The sequence below is a fragment of the Ahaetulla prasina genome, chromosome 7, assembly GCF_028640845.1.
Source record: "Ahaetulla prasina isolate Xishuangbanna chromosome 7, ASM2864084v1, whole genome shotgun sequence".
Classification (NCBI taxonomy): Eukaryota; Metazoa; Chordata; class Lepidosauria; order Squamata; family Colubridae; genus Ahaetulla; species Ahaetulla prasina.
In genome coordinates, this window is record NC_080545.1 from 3,805,166 (window position 1) to 3,825,389 (window position 20,224).

Consider the following 20,224-nt stretch of genomic DNA (forward strand, 5'->3'; position numbering starts at 1 on the left):
CCTTGGAAGGACAGAAGGCTGAGTCAATCTTGAGCCGATCAGGATCGAACTGGTAGCTGTGGACAGAATCAGTCTGCAATACTGCATTCTAACCACTGCGCCACCAGGAAGGAGAATGAGAAAGGGAATAAGAGAGGAAGGAAGGAAGGAAAGAAAAGGAGGGGAAAGGGAGGGCAGGAGAGGAGAGAGGAGAGGAGAGGAGAGGAGAGGAGAGGAGAGGAGAGGAGAGGAGAGGAGGAAGGACAATAACAATACCATTTAGACTTATAGACCGCTTCACAGTGCTTTACAGCCCTCTCTAAGCTATTTACAGAATCAGCCTCTTGCCCCCAACAATCTGGGCCCTCATTTTACTGACTTTGGAAGAACAGAAGGCTGAGTCAACCTTGAACCAGTCAGGATCAAACTTCTGGCATTGGGCAGAATTAGCCTGCAATTCTGCATTCTAACCACTGCTCCATCACGGCTCATGTGTGCATGTATATATGCGCCCCGATGTTTTGTAAAATTACGAAGACACTTCCTTGGATCAAATACATTGAATAACGCTTAAAAACTGAATCTTACTGATAAATGTTGTCACCTCCCGCGTCGATTTCCTGCTCCTGCCGCCCTCGGAAGTTCTCAGGAAAAAAACAACAACAACCCAAAATCAAAATCTTTTCTGCTTTGACTCTACTAGATCATAAAAAGTACTGTACCATTCATTGCACCGGTTATCTGAAAATCTGGTCCACGAATGAGGTGGGGATTGAAGGAGATACGGAGAAAGAGGGCGGCCATTTTAATTGCCTGGTGGCAGTCGGCCGATTACACCCTTACACCATTCCACAGAAAAGCTTTGAGATTAAAGTCAAGTCCACAGAATTTGTAACCCGCTTTGCCGTGGATGGAAAATTTGTCTTTGTAGATCAACGGTAAGCATTTCTTTTTTTGGTCTTACCTCCTTGTTAGAAGGCACTATAAAGTTTCAATATTTAGAATATGAATTCCATTTTCTGTACTACCGTGTTTCTCCGAAAATAAGCCTTCCTCCAAAAAATAAACCCTCCCCCAAAAATAAGCCCTCCCCAAAAATATTTAACTACATGCACAGCCAGTCCCTGCCATTTCCTCTGGTTAGGGTTAGGGAGACAGAGCTGGAAATCAGATAAGACGATGATCTGTCCCCCTCTGCAGTCCGGGATGGCAGCAAAGTAGCAAGCGTCTGCCAAGTGTCTCTGTTATCTCTCTTGATGCCGATGAGTCAGCCAGGAAACCAGGAACAAACAGGACTTCAGCTCTAATTCTCCCTCTAAGCAGTTGATTTGCTTGCCACGAAGTGGTATAGCAGCCCTTGCTGCTTTTATATCCTGTGGGGTGTGGCTCCATGACTCAGCACTTCCTAGGCCTGCCCCACCCCTGCTTCTGTTGTTCCCGCCTCTCCTGCCTACGAAACCTAGGGTCCAGCCAGGCCTGATTACCATCAGCCGGGTCTGGAGGCGTGGCCTGGGGGTGGAAAAGAGTCAGGGACGGAGGCCTCGTTATCTCCTCCACCTGGCCTCCCTCTGGCTCCTGGAGCTGAGCCAGGGAAGCCGGTGCTCCCGAGGTAAGTCCTGATGGCCCTTCCCCCTCCCTTTCTGAGTCACTTTCTGGCAGGGGCCCCGGCTCGGGGGACGCAGACACAACAGACGGAAAGAGGAGCCCCGTCTTGCTCCATGCACCCCAAAATAATAAGACCTCCCCGAAAATAAGGCCAAGCGCTTATTTTGGGGTTCAAAAAATAAAATAAAAAATAAGACAGGGTCTTATTTTGGGGAAACATGGTATTTCTAATAAACTATTGGCAAAATAAAGTGTTTCTTTAGCAAGTCAATGCTGTATCCAATGGTGGGATTCAGCTAGTTTGGACGAACCTATTGTTGTGACCCGCCCTGGTGCTATGCCATCCTATTTAGCCACATTTCTAAGCCCCACACACAAGCAAAGCACATGCACAGAAGACACACGCTCACATTTTCGGTGCGTGGTGAACCGGTGGTAAAATTATTTGAAACCCACCTCTGGCTGTATCCAGTGTGTTTTAAATTTTTTGTCAAGCGTAATGAAAAGTTTTATAAATTTACTGAAAACAGCAAGGTTCTAGTTAATTAAAGTTATTTTTATAAGAGACTCTAAGAAGTTACAAAAATTTCAAATGTGTGTGTGTGTTTGTGTGCAAGGGAGGGGATGTCTTTCACCAGATAGGATCATATTTGTTACTTGTTTTCTATTTTTACGACATCTGGTCTGGAGGCAGGGGGGGAGGGGTCTGTTCCAGGATTAGAGGGTGGTTCAATCTGTACGGTAAGTGGGAGAGGCAGATATGGCGGAGGGCGTGTCGAGTGTGGGAGCACGTGCTCGATGTTTGAAAGCGATCACGTGCTCCGGCCCCTCAGTCCCTACCCGTTCCTCGGGCGGCCATGATCCTCAGAGCTTGGATCTTCGGTTGATGTTATGTAATGCCCGGTCCGTGGCCAATAAAACTCCCCTGATTTGTGATCTTATTCAGGGGGAGTCTGCAGACCTTATGGGCATTACGGAGACCTGGTTGGGCCCAGAGGGGGGGTTCCCCTCGTTGAGCTGTGCCCTCCGGGTTTCTGAGCATTTCATCAACTGAGGGCCCAAGGTACGGGTGGGGGGGTGGCGGTTGTCATTAAGGAAGATCTAGAACCGAGGGAGGCCACTGTTCCTCAGATTGCCGGCTGTGAATCCCTCTATGTGAGGTGGGGCCATGGGTTTGTTGATCGCGTACCTGGCTCCTTGCTACGTGACCACAGCCCTGCCCGAGCTGCTGGAGGTACTTGCCAGTGTGGCGGTTGAGACCCCCAGACTTATAGTCATGGGGGATTTCAACCTGCCATCGACTGGCTTGTTATCAACGGCAGCTCGGGAGTTCCAGGCTTCCATGACGGCCTTGGACCTGATTCGAGTAAATGATGGCCCTACGCACATGGGAGGAGGCACGCTAGATCTAATTTACATCTCTGGACAGTGGCTAAATGATCTGGATTTAGATGACGTAGTAACAGAACCGATGTCATGGTCAGATCATTTTCTCCTTCGCCTAGACTTCCGAACTGCCGCCCACCATCGCAGGGAGACAGAACCTGTACGTTGGTTCAGTCCCAGGCACTTGATGGACCCTGAGAGGTTCCTAACGGAGCTTGGGCCATTCCCTGAGGATCTGGCCCGCGGCTCGGCTGAGGAACTAGTTGTGGCCTGGGAACAGGCCGCGGCTGGGGCCTTGGACCGTGTTGTGCCTTTGCGGCCTCTGACCCGGCGCAGATCTCGTCCGGCCCCTTGGTTCTCCGAGGGGCTGAGGGAGATGAAACGCTGGAGAAGACGCCTAGAGAGTACTTGGAGGTCCAGCCGTTCCGAAGCTGATCGGACACTAGTTAGGTCCTATTCTAGGACCTACCTAGTGGCAATGATGGAAGCGAGGCGTTCTTATGCCTCCACCCTCATTGCGTCGGCAGATAACTGCCCGGCCGCCCTGTTTCGGGTGACCCACTCCCTCCTTCATCAGGAGGTGCGGGATGACCCTCTGCAGGGACATGCCGAGGAGTTTAGTGGTTATCTATACGATAAAATCGCTCAGCTCCGGGATGGTCTGGACCGAAATTGGGATGATCCAAGCGAGAGAGAGGAGGCACGTCTTGTTGAGTCTGTTTGGGATGAGTTTGACCCTGTGCCTCCCGAGGACGTGGACAGGTTGTTGGGGAGGCTCCACGCCACCACATGTTTACTGGACCCGTGTCCTTCCTGGCTGGTGCTGGCCACTCAGGAGGTGACACGAGGCTGGCTCCAGGGGATTATCAACGCTTCTTTGTTGGAAGGGGTTTTCCCTGCCGCCTTGAAAGAGGCGGTGGTGAGACCCCTCCTCAAGAAGCCCTCCCTGGACCCAGCTATTTTGGGTAATTATCGTCCGGTCTCCAACCTTCGCTTTGTTGCGAAGGTTGTAGAGAGTGCTGTGGCGCGGCAGCTACCCCAATACCTGGATGAATCCGTCTATCTAGACCCGTTCCAGTCTGGCTTCCGACCTGGATACAGCACGGAGACAGCTTTGGTCGCATTGGTGGCTGATCTCTGGAGGGCCAGGGACAGGGGGTATTCCTCTGCCCTGGTCTTGCTAGATCTCTCAGCGACTTTTGATACCATCGACCATGGTATCTTGCTGCGCCAGTTGGGGGGATTGGGAGTGGGAGGCACCGTGTATCGGTGGTTCTCCTCCTATCTCTCCGATCGGTCGCAGACGGTGTTGACAGGGGGGCAGAGGTCGGCCGCGAGGTGCCTCACTTGTGGGGTGCCGCAGGGGTCGATTCTCTCACCCCTTCTGTTCAACATCTACATGAAGCCATTGGGTGAGATCATCAGTGGCTTTGGGGTGAGATACCAGCTGTACGCTGATGATACTCAGCTGTACTTTTCCACCCCGGGCCACCCCAACGAAGCTGTTGAAGTGCTGCCCCGGTGTTTGGAAGCCGTACGGGTCTGGATGGGGAGAAACAGGCTCAAGCTTAATCCCTCTAAGACGGAGTAGCTGTGGATGCCGGCACCCCGATTCAGTCAGCTGCAGCCGCAGCTGACTGTTGGAGGTGAGTTACTGGCCCCAAAGGATAGGGTGCGCAACTTAGGTGTTCTCCTGGTTGAGCGCCTGTCGTTTGAAGATCATTTGACGCCCGTCTCCAGGAGGGCCTTCCACCAGGTTCGGCAGTTGTGCCCCTTCCTTGATCGGGATGCCTTGTGCACAGTCACTCATGCGCTCGTTACCTCTAGCTTGGATTATTGTAATGCTCTCTACATGGGGCTCCCCTTGAGGTGCACCCGGAGACTGCAGTTGGTCAAGAATGCAGCTGCGCGGGTGATAGAGGGAGCTCCGCGTAGCTCCCGTGTAACACCGCTCCTGCATAGACTGCACTGGCTGCCTGTGGCCTTTCGGGTGCACTTTAAGGTTTTGGTTACAACCTTTAAAGCACTCCATGGCTTAGGGCCTGGGTACTTACGGGACCACCTGCTGTTACCTTTTGCCTCCCACCGACCCATGCGCTCTCACAGAGAGGGACTTCTCAGGGTGCCGTCCGCCAAGCAATGTCGGCTGGCGGCCCCCAGGGGAAGATCTTTCTCTGTGGGGGCTCCCACCCTCTGGAACGAACTTCCCCCGGGTTTACGCCAAATACCTGACCTTCGGACCTTCCGCTGCGAATTGAAAACTCATCTATTTATTCGCGCGGGGCTGGCCTAAATTTTATCTAAATTTTATTTTTTATTGGTTTTAAATTTATTATTAATTTTAATGGGGTTTTTAGTTTTATATGGCCATTTTTATAATAAGTTTTTTAATTAGTATTTTAAATTGTATATTTTGTACTGTTGGTTTTTATCTTGGCTGTACACCGCCCTGAGTCCTTCGGGAGAAGGGCGGTATAAAAATTGAATTAATAATAATAATAATAATAATAATAATAATAATAATAATAATAATAATAATAATAATAATAATAATAATAATAATAATAATAATTTTGTACATACTACAAAAAAGCTACAATTGTGGAAAGTTCATTTTAGAAGTTTGTAGATTATATGTATGTATGTATGTATTTGTTTTCTGATGCATGTATGTATGTATATATTTTTGTAGGTTTTCATGGGTATAGGTATGTAGGTCTTGGCGTATTCAGGTCTTTTCCTGTGTAAGGTTGAGAGTATCTTGGCGACGTTTCGACGAGGTCTCACTCATCTTCAGGCTGGTGCATTTGGCTTCGTGCTTGTGAGAGCAAAGCGTGGTCGGAGCTGCTATCTCTCTATAAATACTGTTGGGGGTGTGTGGAGTGTTGGCTTTGTTGCTATAAGTGGGTTGGCTGGTTGTGTGGTTGCATCTTGATTGGTAGGTGGAGTGGGTGTTTGCAGTTTAGTCGGCTGTTTCGTAGCATCCTGTGTGGGTGTGGTCCTAGTTTTGTGCCCATTAGTCTTCTGTGTTGTTACGACCTGGGTAATGGGCTGTGTGGAAACGTCCTGAGGTTGAAGATGGTGAATGAGACCTCGTCGAAACGTCACCAAGATACTCTCAACTTTACACGGGAAAAGACCCGAATACGCCAAGATCTACATACCTATACCCGGGAAAACCTACGAAAATATATCTATATCTATGTAGGTCTTTGGTTATTCGGGTTTTCTCCTGCGTAAAATTGGAATTTGGCGACGTTTCGACGAAGTCTCATCCGTCATCTTCAGGCTTCAGCTTCGTGGCTACAGACAAATTGCTCCCAGAAGCCGCACTGATGACTAATGAGTTTCAGGCGTCGCCAAGATACTCTCAACTTTACACGGAAAAGACCCGAATCGCCAAGACCTACATACAAACACCCGCGAAAACCTCAGAAAACATCTATATCTATATCTATATCTATATCTATATCTATATATCTACTCTGTTTGCATTTCCCGACACAGAGCGACAACAATTTTAGGATATTTACCCCAAGAACTGTTAGGAACGTCATGTTACGAATATTTCCACCAAAATGATCACAATCATCTAACTGAAAAACACAAAACAGGTAACAATATAATGGTTATTCCCTAACTGTAGTGCAAGAACTCTTGAATCCAACATTTTGCTATGAAGCTTCTGACCTTCTAGTACGTACCGGTTTTAATAAATAGCGCGTATCGCTTTGTAAACTTGTTTTGTAAAAAGATTTCGACCGATGGGCTTAGTTCTGGCTAGAATTAACTTCCACATAATAGTTCTTAACACAATCAACAGTCTGTAACTGTTTAGCCTACCAAAAGATGATGCAGTTAGTTCTTGACTTATAACCATTCCATTTGGTGACCGTCTGAAGCTGCCATGGCGCTGAAAAAAGTGACTTAGGACCGTGTTTCACCCTTACGACCGTTGCAGCATTCCCACACGTGATCACGCGATCAAAATTCAGAGGCTTGGAAACTGGCATGTACTTACGCCAGTTGCAGTGTCTTTTGCCACCTTCTGACAAGCAAAGTCCATGGCAAAGCCAGATTCACTTAACAGCCGTGGTACTTACCTCATCAACTACCCTGAATCACTTAACGAATGAGGCAAGAAATGTCATAAAATTCACTTAACAGTTGCTGTTTTTCTTAGCGACTGAAATTTTGGGCTCAGTTGTGGGTTGTAAGTAGAGGATCCCCTGATAGAATCTAATTCTTCTCCGCCATACGGCTGTTCGGCGGTTCAGATCCCTAGTACAAGCAGGGGGTTGGACTAGATGGCCTCGTTGGTCCCTTCCAACTCTGTTACTGTTATGTTATATTCACTTAGGTTCCAAAATATGCCAATTGAAGGCAATTAAACATATCCAGAAGGACAGGTTGACAAGATAGGTTTGTGAGGAAACTTTGTGGATGTATTGAGCAGAACGCACAGCCAAATCTGTATGTTCGTATGTTCCAAATCTTAACGCAAATCCGTCAAATTTATCAAGATTGCTAGGATATCATGGCACATTTTTAAGCCTTCGAAGGGCTACGGTAGCTAAACAATGACCCTTTTAAAACTTCCTCTTCGATTGACTTGCAAATACCTGACAGTTAGAACAATTAATAAGTGGAACGAATTGCCTGCAGAAGTTGTGAATGCTCCAACACTGGAAATTTTTAAGAAAATGTTGGATAACCATCTGTCTGAGATGGTGTAGGGTTTCCTGCCTGGGCAGGGGGTTGGACTAGAAGGCCTCCAAGGTCCCTTCCAACTCTGTTGCTGTTGTTGTTGTTGTTGTTGTTGTTGTTGTTGTTGTTGTTGTTGTTGTTATTATTATTATTATTATTATTATTATTATTATTATTATTATTATTATTATTATTATTATTATTACCTATAGCTGCATCTTGAATTTTATGGTCAGTTTCTTCCCAATTGTTTATATTGAAATCAGTATGATCGGTTCAATGGATTAGAATAGAATAGAATAGAATAGAATTTTTATTGGCCAAGTGTGATTGGACACACAAGGAATTTGTCTTGGTGCATATGCTCTCAGTGTACATAAAAGAAAAGATACCTTCATCAAGGTAAAACATTTACAACACAATTGATGGTCAATATATCAATATAAATCATAAGGATTGCCAGCAACAAAGTTACAGTCATACAGTCATAAGTGGGAGGAGATGAGTGATGGGAACGATGAGAAGATTAATAGTAATGCAGACTTAGTAAATAGTTCGACAGTGTTGAGGGAATTATTTGTTTAGCAGAGTGATAGTGTTCAGGAAAAAACTGTCCTTGTATCTAGTTGTTGCAGTGCTCTATAGCGTCGTTTTGAGGGTAGGAGTTGAAACAGTTTATGTCCAGGATGTGAGGGGTCTGTAAATATTTTCATGGCCCTCTTCTTGATTCGTGCAGTATACAGGTCCTCAATGGAAGGCAAGTTGGTAGCAATTATTTTTTCTGCAGTTCTAATTATCCTCTGAAGTCCGTGTCTTTCTTGTTGGGTTGCAGAACCGAACCAGACAGTTATAGAGGTGCAAATGACAGACTCAATAATTCCTCTGTAGAACTGAATCAGCAGCTCCTTGGGCAGTTTGAGTTTACTGAGAGAACATTGTAAACACTTAAAAATCGTAAAATTGCCATGTAACTAAGACCCGTTTGGTTGACGCAGAAATGATTTTTGGTCTTACTGAACAACTTCTTTCTGTACAAATTTTATTTTTCCGCAGTGTTGCAGAGCAAAGAAAAAATATTTACGAATTTCTACAAATTCAAAGCCAAAGACAGCTCTTTTGTAACCTTAAAAAGTCAGTGGTTTAGCTTCACCAATCCGTGGACCAAAGAACTGGAGTATATCGTGTCAATCAATACCGTTGTTTTGTAAGTTTCTCGGTACTCTGGATAAAACGGTGTGTTTTTTTTATATAGCTCTATTTTATATTTTTAATTATATAGCATTAAGCATGGAAGCCAGCTGTGTGACTTTGGGCCAATCACCAGGAAACTTTAAATTCTGGTCCCGCCTTAGTTATTATTAAAACCAGCTGGATGACTTTGGGCCAATCACCAGGAGATGGTGAGTTCTAGTCCCGCCTTAGCCATGAAAGGAACTGTTAGGGAACTTTGGGCCAGTCACTCACCCTCAGCCAAACCTACCCCGCAGGGTTGTTGTTGTGGGAAAAATAGAAGGAAGAAAATGTTATTTGTAAAAAATAAATAAAAATAAAGATGGGATACAAATAAAGAAACGAAATATTTGGAACTGTCTGCTTCAACCATTCTTGGATGGTTTCATAGGTGAAAAGGGACGTTTAGCATTTATTTTTCTCTGATACATTAAAGAATATAATTGTTGTTTTTCACACACACACACACACACACACACACACACACACACACACACACACAACCACACACACACACACACACACACACAGAGAGAGAGATATAGATAGATAGATATAAAAGTGAAAACCACGCATGCTGTAATCATGAAATCTCCAGAACCGTAAAGCCTACAATCTTGAAATTTGCCACTCATGTTCCTCTTGGCTTCTAGGTGCTCACTAAGAAAGGATTTTTCTAAACGACCATCACAGCATTAGTATTTCCTATATTATTATTAACATGCTTTGATGCTAAGGAGTTCTGCTCCCCCGCCCCACCTGAAAAGAAATCTGTTCCAAATGCAAAACACAAGCAGAGGAGAGGAGTTTCACTTTCACTTTTCTTTTTTTAATTTGCATTTATATCCCGCCCTTCTCTGAAGACTCAGGGCGGCTTACACTATGTTAGCAATAGTCTTCATTCTATTTGTATATTTATATACAAAGTCAACTTATTGCCCCCAACAACCTGAGTTTTACTTTCACAGCAGGAAGCAGCTTTAATACAGAACACTTGAGCTAAGCCACGCCCAGCCTCCTTCCTGTCTCCTTCTTGCTCACACAGCAAATACTGTTTCACTTTCCAAACAGCCCTCTGATGCTAAGGAGTTCTCCTCCTCTCCCCACCTGAAAAAAAATCTGTTCCACCCTAAGGAGTTCTACTCCCCCTCCCGACCTCAAAAGAAATCTGTTCCAAATGCAAAAACACAAGCAGAGGAGAGGAGTTTCACTTTCAGAGCAGCAAGCAGCTTTACTACAAAACAGTTGAGCTAAGCCACGCCCAGCCTCTTTCCTGTCTCCTTCTTGCTCGCACAGCAAATACTGTTTGAGTTTCCAAACACCCCTCAACTCTCTCACACACTGACAGGATGCTAGCCAGATGAATACCGATGGATGCTGCGGGCTAGGACATTCTACTCCCCCTCCCCCTCTGTTCCACTGGAGCACACTGCTTCCTTTCGCCTTTCAGCCCCAATACTCAGGCAGTCGCTTTCACGACAAACTATTTTGTGTTAAATTTATATTTACTGACAAAGAAATGAAGGGAGACTAGTATAGATGTATTTCAAGCTATTTAGTTCTCATCAGCTAGCCATACCCTTCTGGGATTCGAACCTGGGCTTGCTTGCATATTAGGCAGCTGTGTTAACCTCTAAGCCACAGGTTCTCCTCCTCGCTTTGTCAGCTTGTACCAGGGAAGATTAAATGGGTTTCTATCAAAGCAACCTTGTCTACTCAAATATGAGAAGGAGCATACTCTTCCCTTTTGCCTTTCAGCCTCAGTCCAGGAGCCCTCAGGCAGTCGCTTTCACGACAAACTATTCTGTGTTAAATTTATATTTATCTATATATCTAAGCTTAGAGGTTAATACAGCTGCCTAATATGCAAGCAAGCCCAGGTTTGAATCCCAGAAGGGTATGGCTAGCTGATGAGGGCTAAATAGCTCGAATACTAGCCTCCCTTTATTTCTTTGTCAGTAATACACAGAGAGAGAGAGAGAGAGAGAAAGAAAGAGAGAGAGTTAGCACCCAGGTGCAAAGGAAGATGGGACGAGTATCCCATGATGTGGTTTTACAAGGGATATAAAACCGGATAGCTTGCATTTAATTTTCTAATCAGTAGCAGCAACCGAGTTCAAAACGGGATTGTTAATCCAGCCATATCCAAAACACACACGTTTCCATCTCGGGATAGTTCATCCGTCTCTAAATTGTCCTTTTTTCTACGTCTGCAGAATAAATTTGTGAACCTCGTGCTTCTCTTCTGTTTGCTCGTCTCTAACACCTGAAGCAGCAAATTGTGCGTGCAGCAGCAGACTTAGAACGGCTAGAGGAACTTATTTGTGTGTTTTTGGTTTTATATTTTTAGAGGTCACAACGAATCAGGGGAAGAAACGCTACTAGGCTGCAGTTCCCTGTCTCCAGAAGGCAAGTCCATTTTTTAGGGTAGTGGCGTGCTTTTCCCCCCCCCAGAGTTGGGCTTAATCTTGTCAAGAAAAAAAGAAAAATAGAAACTGTAATTAAAATGTGAAAGTTGCAATGATTGTGCCTCAAACCATCAGGTTATTGAAGGGAAATGCCATATTCCTCATAAAGTTTCAAATCGATAGTTGTTTTATAAAGGCCCACGAAAAACAGATACCTAGAGTAGGATTATTATTTTTTTACAAAAATCTATTTTTTTCTCTTTTTAACACCTTTCATTTTAGGAAAGATAAATTATCGGTCTTATGTTTTCTTCTTAAAATACAGATGTCACAAAACCACAAGTTCTTGATGTGCCAGGAATGTCCACGGAGACCATCCTCGGAGCCGGTAGCATAGGAACCAAAATTGCAAACGAAGTTTTAGATTTGCAAAGGTACAATAATAATCCTTCATTTCTGCCTGTAAATTTCTTACAGATCAACGGGTGTGTGTGTGTGTGTGTTGTTTTTTTGGAAAAGAAAACGGGTACTATCTAAGCTTTTTTAAAAAATGCAACAATCCTAAATACAGTAGTGGCTAAAATTGTGGAAACTTTTTGGGAAAAGTGTATTTTTGAGATTTAATGGCTTATAACTTTTTTGGGGGGAGTTTCAGGATAATCCTATTCCACTGCTGGAATGGCCTGGGAATAGCCCAGACCTTCAACCAGTTGAAAATCTATGGAGCCGACTAAAAAAACTTGTTAGTCAGAAGCGACCCAGCAATAAAACCCAGTTAATAAAAGCCATCATTCAATCTTGGTTTCACATTAGAACAGCTGCAGAACTCAAAGACTTGGTTCACTCCATGGGAAGACGTTGTGAGGCCGTCATTCATGCTAAAGGTGACCCAATGAAGCATTAACTGACATGGTGATAATTTTTGCATATCTCGTTTTTTCTATGGTGATCATTTTTTTATATCTCATTTTTTTCTACGCGTTTCACTTTTCTTCTTTATATTGTAACTGCTATTCTAATAGCATCAGAGCGTGTTAATAATAATAATGGTGTGATGGTCATTTAGAAAAATCCTTTCTTAGTGAGCACCTAGAAGCTAAAAACAACATACCATCTACAAAAGAACAAAACCTAATAATAAAGTAAGAAAAAGAAAAGAAAGGGAAAGAAACCAGAGAAAAGTGCAACAAAAGGGGGGAAAGAAAGTTAAGAAAATGAAGACAAGACACAAAAAAGTCGCTTCTGAGTTTCCTTTACAACAGTTACGAATCAAGTGGCGGCTCAGGCTGTAAGATAGCCTGTTATTAAAACCAGCTGCCTGCAATTACTGCAGGCTCGAGTCCCACCAGGTCCAAGGTTGACTCAGCCTTCCATCCTTTATAAGGTAGGTAAAATGAGGACCCAGATTGTTGGGGGGGCAATAAGCTGAGTTTGTAAATATACAAATAGAATGAGACTATTGCCTTACACACTGTAAGCCGTCCTGGGTCTTCGGAGAAGGGCGGGATATAAATGTAAATAAATAAATAAAAAAAGTTACACATTTACCTCTTACTCGGTGGTTACAATATGCCCTTTCTTTCTATAATCGGTTCTGTTTAATCAACACAACCATTAATTGTGTGATATTAATCGTATCATAGTGTAGCCCCGCCTGGAATGACGCCCTCTGTGTAGAATTTGAAGTGGTTTAGAAGTTCCGTGTAGGTCTTCTTGTGAATTGTCTAGGGCCGTGATGCCGAACCTATGTGCACAGTTGCCAGAAGCGGCAAGTGTGCCATCTCTCCAGGCGCGTGAGCCGTCGTCCATTGCTGTTCCAGGTTCCGATGCACGGCCAGTTGGTCTTCACGTGAGCGGGAGTGCTGGAAACCGGAAGAGCAGCCGCCCGGTGTGCATGCGTGTGCAGGAAAGATGATCTTCCGGTTACCGGTGCGCGCATGTGCTCTGGCCAGCTGGTCTGCCTCTCCTCAGCCGGGCCCCTCCCATCTCCTGGTGTCTGAGCCAGAGGCTGATAGTGTAGAAGAATGGCCTGGCATGCCTCCAGCCCCCGGCCCTGGCACCATGCCCGGACAGACTGAGCAAACAAACCTCCCTCCTACAGCGTGTGAGCACGAAGCCAGCCACGAGCTAGAATTGCCGGCAGCTGAGCAGGAGTACAAAAGGTGGGCAAATCCCCGCTTTCGGAGAATGGAGAGGCGACGTCAGCAAAAGGAAGGGAGGGGCAGGCCTGGATAAGTGCTGAGTCATGGAGCCACACCCCACGGCCTATATAAAGGATCTGCTTTTTGGCATTCCTTGAGTCAGGCAAAGTCTAATTTGGTTGCTGAAGTCACACCTTGGACTCCTGCCTGCCCTGAGAACTCTGACAGGAATTTGGCAAAGCTGCAGAGGCTTTGTGGCCACGCTTGATACAGACTTCCCAGACCCGGCCATCAGAGGAGGAGTGGGACATGACAATCATATTCCTGGCACGTGCATGCACACCAAGTGGCTTCTCTTCCAGTTTCCGGTATGTGTGCGCGCGCTCCCATTTCGGCACTCGGTGCTGAAAAGGTTCGCCAATAGCGATCTAGGGATACTTTCCAAACCACCGATAGCAGGGATATGTTTAAGTGTCATGCATCAATCTTGCTTTTAAATGAAAAACATGACGAGTAACCCAGAACTTTAACCACACTTTCCCATAAAAATCATTATTTTGCTTTATCTAGATTACCCGCCTCTCCTCTGGGTGAACTAAGCCCATCCGACCTTCTGAGGAAGTCTTCTTCTGGCCTACCCGTTACTTGCGATGAGGTGAGTATCCATAAGGAGATCCTGACCTCAGAACCGGATGTTCTGTCCTCCTTCGCCTCTGTCCGAGTGATGGCTTAATTAGCCGGCACTATCAGCTCTGGCAGCAGAATAGCCAGCGTATGCCAAGAGCCTCCGTTATCTTCCACGACGCTGGTGAGTCACCAGGAACAAACTTCAGCTCTTAGTCAATCAGTGGATTTGCCTGTTACAAAGAGACACAGCAGGTCTTGCTGCCTTTTATATCCTGTGGGGTGTGGCTCCATGACTCAGCACTTCCTAGGCCAGCCCCACCCCTGCTTCTGTTGTTCCCGCCTCTCTTGCCTACGAAACCTAGGGTCCAGCCAGGCCTGATTGCCATCAGCCGGGTCTGGAGGTGTGGCCTGGGGGGAGGAAAGAGTCAGGGGACTGAGGCCTCGTTATCTCCTCCACCTGGCCTGCCTCTGGCTCCTGGAGCTGAGCCAGGGAAGCCGGTGCTGCTGAGATAAGTCCTGACAGCCCTTCCCCCTCACTGTCCAAGTCACTTTCTGGCAGGAGGCCCGGCTCGGGGGGCACAGACACAACACCGGATCTGTTGTGATGTGCAAATGTGAATCGTATCTGTGCGTGGATGGAAGACCAAGCAAGACAGCTGAGTCCATCTCTGCTGTAGCGTAGGACCTGGTTCCTTGAGGAACTCGCCTATCTCTGATAGTAGTATCTCCTCACCTATTTCTGTCTTGTAGAGTTGGCATTCTCTGGGTTCCTTTGATTAAACAAGGTCATCTGTTGGGACTCCAGAAGACAAGCAAGACAAGGAGCAAGGCTATAAACGTTGTTTTCCGACAAAGAGCCCAAACACCATTGGTGGTCTTTTAAGCCTTATGGGAGGGGCCAATCATCTCTTGGCCTTACTCCCGAGTTGTCCTTTTTGCTTTAGCTGTTCTTGCCTTCTGGCAGCTCTTCTCATGCATGCATTAGGAACAGAGTCCTGCTGTTCCTCTGCCTCACTACTGTCAGCCTCTGGAGGCTCCGGAGTCCACGCATCGCTCCCAGATGGCCCTGGCCCAACTTCTGCCTCTGACACAGAGCCCTCATCCAGGCCTTCCCCAGCCTCAAGGCCTGGCCCACACTCTTTCTCAGCCTCATCGCTGTCTGAACTCCGTTGCCAGCTCTGCAGGCTGCTGGCGGACCGCAACAGATATATGTAGATGGTAGATGATAGATAGATAGATAGATAGATAGATAGATAGATAGATAGATAGATAGATAGATAGATAGATAGATAGATAGATAGATAGATAGATAGATAGAGATAGCTGGAGAGAGAGATGAGGGAGATAGATATAGAGATATATATACTGGTTCTGTTCATATTTTAAACATGTCATTTCAGGCTCCAGATAAAGTGCTTAAAGTGCTTAGTTCTTCAAGTTTGGAAGATTTAGAAACTCCGGAGCAAACTCCAGATGTGATTTCATTCTCCAACAATGAGCCTCTACTCAGTGAGTTCCTTCCGTCCTAACCCCTTTGCTGAAAGTCACGTAGCTTCTTCAGAAATGCTTGTGGAAAGGAAACCAATCCTTTCATCCTGCATCCAGCTGGGAGCTGCAACTGAGAGAAAACATCTGCATAACATGTGATTTAAAAGGATCCGACCCAACGATGGAATCGAGAAAGAAAGCCAAAAGTGGGAAATTCATGTTTGAGCCTGGCTGGGGGCCTCTGGCTTCATTCGCTTTGCAAGGCAGAATAGCAGAAACGGAGCTTTTAAAATCTGCGCTTTTCAAAATTGGTGACTTTTAAAGACAGGCGGACTTCAACTCCCAGAATTCCCCAGCCAGCATGCAGCCTGGTGATTGGCCCGCATTTATGGCAGCTTCCCACAGTCACCTAACACGAATTATTATGGGTTGTTGTTTTTTTTGCCTGAAATTGGCGCTTAATTCATGTTTCCAGTAAAAAACCACAACAGCGGGCGTGCAAGGGCCACACACTCATGTACGGGGGCGGGGCGGGTGCATGTGCAGGACCACACATGCATTGCATTGTGGGGGTTTGGGTACTCGGTCCAGAAATGCCCTATAACATCGTTTTGAGTTGAAAGAATTTATGTCCAGGATGTGAAAGGTCTGTAGCAGGGGAGCTATTCAGCAGGTTCTGATAGATTCTGGAGAACCAGCAGCGGAAATTTTGAGTAGTTCGGAGAACCGGCAAATACCACCTCTGGCTGGCCCCAGAGTGGGGTGGGAATGGGGATTTTTCAGTATCCTTCCCCCAGGAGTGGGGAGGGAATGGGGATTTTGCAATATCCTTTCTCCTGGAGTGGGGTGGGAATGGAGATTTTGCAATATCCTTCCCCCAGGAGTGGGGATGGAATAGGGATTTTGCAGTATCCTTCCCCCAGGAGTGGGGAGGGAATGGGGATTTTGCAATATCCTTTCTCCTGGAGTGGGGTGGGAATGGGGATTTTGGAGTATCCTTCCTCCAGGAGTGGGGAGGGAATGGGGATTTTGCAGTATCCTTCCCCTGGAGTGGGGTGGGAATGGGGATTTTGCAATATCCTTTCTCTTGGAGTGGGGAGGGAATGGGGATTTTGCAGTATCCTTCTCCCAGGAGTGGGGAGTGAATGGGGATTTTGCAATATCCTTTCTCCTGGAGTGGGGTGTGAATGGAGATTTTGCAATATCCTTTCTCCTGGAGTGGGGTGGGAATGGAGATTTTGCAATATCCTTCCCCCAGGAGTGGGGAGGGAATAGGGATTTTGCAGTATCCTTCCCCCAGGAGTGGGGAGGGAATGGGGATTTTGCAATATCCTTTCTCCTGGAGTGGGGTGGGAATGGGGATTTTGGAGTATCCTTCCTCCAGGAGTGGGGAGGGAATGGGAATTTTGCAGTATCCTTCCCCTGGAGTGGGGTGGGAATGGGGATTTTGCAATATCCTTTCTCTTGGAATGGGGAGGGAATGGGGATTTTGCAGTATCCTTCCCCCAGGAGTGGGGAGGGAATGGGGATTTTGCAATATCCTTTCTCCTGGAATGGGGTGGGAATGGAGATTTTGCAGTATCCTTCCCCCAGGAGTGGGGAGGGAATAGGGATTTTGCAGTATCCTTCCCCAGGAGTGGGGAGGGAATGGGGATTTTGCAATATCCTTTCTCTTGGAGTGGGGAGGGAATGGGGATTTTGCAGTATCCTTCTCCCAGGAGTGGGGAGGGAATGGGGATTTTGCAGTATCCTTCCCCTGCCACGCCCACCAAGCCACGCCCACCAACCCATGCCACGCCTACAGAAACGGTAGTAAAAAGATTTGAATCCCACTCTGTAGATATTTTCACAGCCCTCTTTCTGGCTCGTACAGGTCCTCAATGGAAGGCAGGTTGGTAGCCATTGGTAATTGCTAGCAATAAGGACTTTTATATTACCGTATATACTCGAATATAAGCCGATCCGAGTATAAGCCGAGGTCCCCAATTTTACCCCAAAAACTGGGGTAAACTGGGGACTCGAGTATAAGCTGAGGGTGGGAAATGAGGCACCTACCGGTTGAAACCTCCTCCCTCAGCTGAGAAGGCTGGCGCCCTCCGCCCCCCACTGCACCCAGGGCTTCAGTCCGGTAAATGTGAAAAAGAAAAAAAAACCTCGAGTATAAGCCAGATATTTTCCCAGCCCTCTTTCTGGCTCGTGCAGTATACAGGTCCTCAATGGAAGGCAGGTTGGTAGCCATTGGTAATTGCTAGCAATAAAGACTTTTATATTAAGTTACTTTATTTTCTTTTCATCCCTAGGTGGCCCTTCTCAATTAGATTTTGAAAAAGAGACCGGCATGACTGATCTTATGAATTATTTGGAAGCCGAAGGAGGATTGGCTGAATCCACCGAGCTCAGCGACATGCAGTGGGCTCTCTAGATTTACACTAGCCAGGAGAAGATTAAACATTTTCAATGCACAAGAAGTATAACCACTCGCCCTCGAGTACTGTACTGGTATCTCTTAAAGCTTTAATCCCTACTTTACAATATTTACAGTGTTAATGTTTTGCCTTACTGATCTTAGACTGCCAGGCTGAACAGATGCAATACTTTTTAAAAGACACACACACAAACCTCAATTTTGTTATCAGCGTGGAAGCAGACTTTAACTAAGCTTTCAACCTGGGTATCTTTTCACCCGAACTCTTTGGAAGGGACGTTATCGAGAGCGGCAATATTCCGAAATACCTTTGCCGTTGTGCTATTATTTATTGGTGGGGTTTTGTTGATTAATGTTGCTTAATATTTCTTCAGGAAAAATACAGGTAATTCTCAACTTAACGGCCGCAATAGCGAAGAGAATTTCTGTCGCCTTGCAATAATTAAGCGAATCACACCTGATTTCACAATCATTTTCGCCATTTGTTGTTAAGTGAAACATTTGTGATTGTTATGTGAATCATGACCTCATTAAGTATTCCCACTAAGTTTGTTGGAAAATGGTTGGGGAAGGTTGTACACGATCATGCAAATGTTTTAAATCCATGACAAGCACCCAAATTTTGATCATGAAATCATGACTTGATTGCCAAGTGAGACGCTCATGAAATGAGTTTTGCCCCCATTTTGCGACCTTTCTTGCCACGGTTGTTGAGTGAGTCACCGCCATTGTTAAGTTAGTAACCCAGTTGTTAAGTGAATTGACTTGGCTTCTCAGAAGGGATGGCAGGACCTCAGGAAACGGTCATAAGTATGAACCAGTTGCCAAGTGTCTGAATTTTGATCACATGATCGTGGGAATGCTGCAGTGGCCGTAAGTGTGAAACATGGTCATAAGTCCCTTTTTTCAGTGCTGTTGTAACTTTGAATGGTCACTAAATGAAGTCAACTATCTATATCAGGGGTCTCCAACCTTGGAAACTTTAAGACTTGTGGACTTCAACTCCCAGAGTTCCTTAGCCAGCCAGGAACTCTGGGAGTTGAAGTCCACAAGTCTTAAAGTTGCTAAGGTTGGAGACCCCTGTTTTAGAATGTCCTTCTACAATAAATGAAATGCATTTTCGGTCTGTTGTATTGGATCGTCCGGAAAATATACTTTTATTACATAAATAAGTACCAACATCTTTTAGTTTGGTTAAAAATACAAGCTAGACATCGGAAACTCTTAAAAATGCTTGGATTTGATTTCGTACAGCAGTAAGTTACTTAAACATGACTTCACAGGTAAAACTTATCTATAAATATCATCTTTTTAAAAGTACAGTGATTACTGCTTTATGGAAGACATTATTGGAATAGAACTTTTAACGATCCGTGGATTCATGACAATAGTATTAAACTCATTTTTTTTCATGTAAAAGTTTCTATATGAGGGTCTCTTTGTATGGTATAAAATTTTTATATGCAATGTTATATGTCCATAATCTAGCTACCGTAGAGAGTTAAATGGGCTTGCTTGCTTCTCTTAATAAAACTCACTTATTACAACCCTGTCATCCCTTAATATTTTGTTAAATAATAACAACCTGAAATGGGGAAGATGTGATTATTATTTTTTTCAGTATTGTAGGTTCATACGGGAAAATGGATCTTTTTATGTTCACTTCACCTGTATTGCCTTCAAGTATTTCAAAGGTTTGGGTCAAAGAGGAAGTATACACTTGTCCACTTTCGTAGATTCCATAAACACTTTGTGGTACAGGTTTATTCCGTGTAATAATGATTTCTATAAGTAACATGTGGAGGTTACATGTTTGTATGTAGGTCTTTGGTTGTTCGGGTTTTCTCCCGTGTAAAATTGGAAGTGTCTTGGCGACGTTTCGACGAAGTCTCATTCGTCATCTTCAGGCTTCAGCTTCGTGCTTCTGGGAGCAATCAGATTAGTCTGACTTGCAGGGGGATTTGAGCTGGTGAGCTGAGCACAACCAAGCCCCCACCCAAACAGGACACACTCCCAGCCAATCAGAGCACAAAAAAACCCCCATCCAATCAGATCACAGCCAAGCTCCCACCCAATCAGTTCAAACCCCCACTAGCAGTTAAAAAGGAAGAAACAGCTGCAATCACACATTGCTCCCAGAAGCACGAAGCTGAAGCCTGAAGATGATGAATGAGACTTCGTCGAAACGTCGCCAAGACACTTCCAATTTTACGCGGGAGAAAACCCGA

The 20,224-nt window shown here is 45.4% G+C and overlaps 1 protein-coding gene across 3 annotated transcripts in view; it reads left to right on the forward strand.

Moving 5' to 3' along the window:
- The window catches only part of BMAL2 (basic helix-loop-helix ARNT like 2), a 35,198-nt gene extending 16,199 nt beyond the window's left edge, over positions 1–18,999 (forward strand). For all 3 annotated transcript variants that reach the window (XM_058191369.1, XM_058191370.1, XM_058191372.1), the window contains 8 exons: positions 683–917; positions 6,478–6,584; positions 8,731–8,881; positions 11,258–11,316; positions 11,641–11,749; positions 14,027–14,111; positions 15,484–15,592; positions 17,872–18,999. In XM_058191369.1, the coding sequence (XP_058047352.1) occupies positions 683–917; positions 6,478–6,584; positions 8,731–8,881; positions 11,258–11,316; positions 11,641–11,749; positions 14,027–14,111; positions 15,484–15,592; positions 17,872–17,993 (977 nt within the window). In that variant the 3' untranslated portion in view covers positions 17,994–18,999. The remainder of the gene's footprint in view (positions 1–682; positions 918–6,477; positions 6,585–8,730; positions 8,882–11,257; positions 11,317–11,640; positions 11,750–14,026; positions 14,112–15,483; positions 15,593–17,871) is intronic.
- The last annotated feature ends 1,225 nt before the right edge of the window (positions 19,000–20,224 follow it).